At 46.5% G+C, this 4893-nt stretch overlaps 1 protein-coding gene across 1 annotated transcript; it reads left to right on the top strand.

Annotated features, from left to right (window-relative positions):
- The first annotated feature begins 982 nt into the window (after positions 1-982).
- LOC138373212 (GATA zinc finger domain-containing protein 14-like) lies at positions 983-1489 on the top strand. Its single transcript, XM_069339248.1, has one exon. The coding sequence runs from the start codon at positions 983-985 to the stop codon at positions 1487-1489; it is 507 nt and encodes a 168-aa protein (XP_069195349.1).
- The last annotated feature ends 3404 nt before the right edge of the window (positions 1490-4893 follow it).

Genomic DNA, 4893 nt, shown 5'->3' with positions numbered 1-4893 from the left:
TGTGCCTACAAGTGTTCAGTTTCAGCTCTTGGAACTCGCCTCTTAACTTTCAATCGATTGGGATACAAATTCCAGTGTGTTGGGACGTGTCATAGTTACAATGACACGTCCAATGTAACAATGTTACAAGCTCCTCACAGCTTACTTGAAGCTGTGAAGACAGTGTCCCGTCGCTGCTTCACTGCTCACAGCGTTACATTAATTCCAGACTTTAACACAAAATTATCTGAACACACTAAACAATTTGTTCTTGCTTGTATTTATACGGCTGCCTTTTTTCTATCTCCCATAATTTGTATACCATAAAAATTAAACAGTCTATCGATGTCTACCCTATACATTCACCTTGGTATTTTGTATGTAGTAATCATGTCATTTCACACTTTTCTCTCTTCCACTGACTCGAAGTTTAACTAATTGAATCTGTCCTCGTAGCTCATAACTCTCAGCTCTGGTACTAGTCTTGTGGTATACCGCTGAACCTTTTCAAGTATTGTTCCGTGTTAAACACAACCCATTCTCCCATAACGAGTGGAGTCTAAAACCTGGTAATAGATGTACCTCCTCTACGTCATCGTCACATCCAAGACAAACCTAACCCAGGACAATGGAAATAAGATTTTTTTTTTTTTGGTGTTGTACATGTGGTATGTAGGCGGTGTGCAACCCGTTCTCGCACTTACAGTCAATATTGACTTATTAAGTAAGTGCATATGTGACATACTAATTTATTGTGAATATTTTAGTTTACCTTGAAAAGCTTCATAGAAAACACCGACCTTACCTAACCTTCTTAGTATGTTAAGATAAGCATCTTATTGCTTCGTAATTACAATTACTACTTAACCTATACCTATAATAGGTTAAGTATAATAGGTAACGGGTTGAGGTGTGTGACGTCATGTGACGTCGTCATGTTCATGTCGGTACATGTTTTAAATACTATACTTCCTGATGTGACGGTACTAATACTATGGTAACTATGACAACAAATGCCAATTATGCCAACAATGTTCACAACTGCACTGTTGCTCCCAACAATGTTCACAACTGCACTGTTGCTCCCAACAATGTTCACAACTGCACTGTTGCTCCCAACAATGTTCACAACTGCACTGTTGCTCCCAACAATGTTCACAACTGCACTGCTGCACCCAACAATGTTCACAACTGCACTGTTGCACCCAACAATGTTCACAACTGCACTGTTGCTCCCAACAATGTTCACAACTGCACTGTTGCTCCCAACAATGTTCACAACTGCACTGTTGCTCCCAACAATGTTCACAACTGCACTGTTGCACCCAACAATGTTCACAACTGCACTGTTGCTCCCAACAATGTTCACAACTGCACTGTTGCTCCCAACAATGTTCACAACTGCACTGCTGCACCCAACAATGTTCACAACTGCACTGTTGCTCCCAACAATGTTCACAACTGCACTGTTGCACCCAACAATGGTCACAACTGCACTGTTGCACCCTAACAATGGTCGCTTTATACTACTAAATTTGCCCAAAAGGCATATCCTTTCGAACAGTACATCGTATTTTTATGAATAAATCCCAACGGCCAAAATATGATGTACTATAAATCATGGCGGCTCAGAAAATATTGACATAATGTCCCGTTTTTCATTCGCGAGTCCTGCGTTAGGTTAGGTTCGGGATATTCAGTACATCATTTTTGGTGACAATTCTAGAGACAGGCTGCTCATACGGCACACTGTGTCGAAGGCTTTCTGATAGTCCCTAAAGCAGCAATCAGCCCAGGCTTCCACCCGGTACCCGGTCTTGGTCACCCTCCCGTAACATTCTATCTAGCAGGGAGGGCAACTATCAGGGGAAGGCGATTGATGATTGACGAAGATTAAGCCACCCAAAAGGTGGCACGGGCATGAATAACCCGTAAGTGGTGGCCCTTTTGAGCCATTACCAGTATCAAGAGCTGATACTGGAGATCTGTGGAGGTGCGACTGCACCCTGTGTGACGGGAGATGTCTCCCGTGGGGGAAAGCGCCAAACCTTTACGACTATATAGCACTGGGAAGGGTCAGGATAAGGATTTGGGATGGGACGGAGAGGAAGGAATGGTGCCCAACCACTTAGACTGTCGGGGATTGAACGCGGACTTGCATGAAGGGAGACCATCGTCTTACCGTCTACCCCAAGTGGTTGGAGATAAGGCAATGATTTGCCATTCCTGAACGTGGACGACGAGAGGCCCAGAGCCACTTCAAGATGTTACAAGATCAAAGGGCCACACTCACTCCCAAACATGTACCACCTACGGGGTTATTCATGCCCGTGCCACCTCTTGTGGTGCCTTAATCTTCATCAGTCAATATGAATCAGGAATCTCGATCTATCGTCCAGGTAGAGCGACGGTCTCGCTTCATGCAGGTCGGCGTTCAATCCCCGACCGTCCAAGTGGTTGGGCACCATTCCTTCCCCCCCGTCCCATCCCAAATTCTTATCCCTTCCATGTGCTATATAATCATAATGGCTTGGCGCTTTCCTTCTGATACTTCCACTCCCTTCCTGAACCCATGCTGTGTGTACACGTGAAAATATGTGAATGTACGTGCTTGCGTGTGTGCGTGCGTGCGTGCGTGTGGATGGGTTGGGAAGGGATAGGAAAGGGAGGGGGGGGTGGTTGTGGGAGAGGGGGAAGAGGGGGTTGAGGGAGAAGCCCACCTCAACGCTGGTGGGCCGACCCCCGTTACAGCGATCCTCCTCGTGTCGTACATGCATATCGCCAGCCTTAAACGCCTGCCGGCAGACCGGGCCACAATGGCCCGCGCCGGCGTCACCGGGTCCCACGCGACCCCGCCCTCTACATTACCTGCCTGATGAGCCCACAACAATGGAGTTTTCACGGTGTTAACAATGCCCCAGCCGGCTAACAAGCGGCAACCACTTGATGGCCTGCACGGAGTAAAACAAACCGTGCTCACTTAGTGGTAATCAATTTACATACATTAGAGCCCTAGAACACGGCATTCAGGCGTTCAGTTTTTGGGGAATAATGGTGTATATTGGGCGATGTTGGGAGTAGATGTGTACTCCCACACTCTCTCCCTCACACACACACACACACACACGTACGTACGTCCACCTGGGCGCCTGGTTATCTTGAGATGATTTCGGGGCTTGGCGTCCCCGCGGCCCGGTCCTCGACTAGGCCTCCTTTTTGTTACAGATCCCCAGGAAGCAGCCCGTAGCAGCTGTCTAACTCCCAGGTGTTAGATTTAGATTGGATTGGTGTTAGACTGTAACATTTACTGCTAGGTAAACAGGAGCATCATGGTGAAGGAAACTGCCCATTTGTTTCCGCCTCCGCCGGGAATCGAACCCGGAACCTCAGGACTACGAATTCCGAGCACTGTCCACTCAGCCGTAGATTAGGTTAGGTTTGGTTTGTTGAGGATAAGCTGTAGTGGGTTAAGCTGAGTTAGGAAAAGTAATTCTTAAAATCCATTGGCGAACCGTCTTGTGTACAATACGATTTAAATCCGGATGGACAATCCAAGCGAATAATGTTAGGATAAGGCGAATAATGTCCGGATAAAGCAATTAGTGTTCGGATAAAGCTATTAATGTCCGGATAAAGCGAATAATGTCAAGATAAAGCTAATAATGTCCGGATAAAGCTAACAATATCCGGATAAAGCTAATAATGCCCGGATAGAGAGAATAATGTTCGGATAAAGAGAATAATGTCCGGAAAAAGCGAGTAATGTCCAGATAACAAGTCGCATCATACACAAGACTTTTGCTAACAGATCTTAAAACCGTGGAGCGTCTCCTGGACGTTTGTTATCATGTCTTGCCTCCGTGTTCCCCGTTCCTCGTGTTATTGTCCGTTATTCTTGCCTCCGTGTTCCCCGTTCCTCGTGTTATTGTCCGTTATTCATGCCTCCGTGTTCCCCGTTCCTCGTGTTATTGTCCGTTATTCATGCCTCCGTGTTCCCCGTTCCTCGTGTTATTGTCCGTTATTCATGCCTCTGTGTTCCCCGTTCCTCGTGTTATTGTCCGTTATTCATGCCTCCGTGTCTTACCTTTCTGTTCATGGATGACTGTCTATCCTGGAAGCCGTCAGCTGAGTGTGAGGACGGTGTGTGTTCGCTATACCTCAGTCCTGTCCACCTGTTCTGTCTCTTCTATCAAGTTCAAGTATGTTTATTGAGATAAGCAATAAATAAATCTCAAAGGGATAGAGTATTTCTAATAGAATAGATAGTAGATAGATAGGCTATTTCTACCCCCTACCTCTTCTATCCTGCCTACCCCATTTGCCCTGTCTACCTGTCCTATCCTGCCAACACCGTCTACCTGTCCTATCCTGCCTAAACCATCTACCGCGCCCCATTCCCACACGTCATCGCTGTGAAATAGTTATCCGAGTTATCCTGCTACTCTCGCCTTTACTGACGTTTGTTTCATATTGGTGCATCATCTCTCAGTTACCTTATTCCCTCACCCCCGCCCCCCTCTTCTCTCGACTCCCTACTCTCTCTCTCGACTCTCTACTCTCTCTCTCTCGACTCTACTCACTCTCTCTACTCTCTCTCTCGACTCTACTCACTCTCTCGACTCTCTACTCTCTCTCGACTCTCTACTCTCTCTCGACTCTCTCTCTCTCTCTCTCTCTCTCTCTCTCTCTCTCTCTCTCTCTCTCTCTCTCTCTCTCTCTCTCCCGTTCTGGCGATAATAATAATTATTCACTGGTTAACTCTTCTGCCGCATCTTAAGTCATCTTCCTTCCCCTCCGTCTTCTTCGTTATTCCACTTTCTGCTAATTACTCAACTATCTATACTCCCACCGCGTGGTTACCCTCTACACTCCTTGTATTGTTCCCGGTGTTGGCTTCCCTTCTTTCCTGCTGAA

Source organism: Procambarus clarkii, chromosome 41, assembly GCF_040958095.1.
Source record: "Procambarus clarkii isolate CNS0578487 chromosome 41, FALCON_Pclarkii_2.0, whole genome shotgun sequence".
Classification (NCBI taxonomy): domain Eukaryota; kingdom Metazoa; phylum Arthropoda; class Malacostraca; order Decapoda; family Cambaridae; genus Procambarus; species Procambarus clarkii.
Note: the sequence above shows the minus strand (reverse complement) of the source record. Positions and strands in the feature narration are given on the sequence as shown.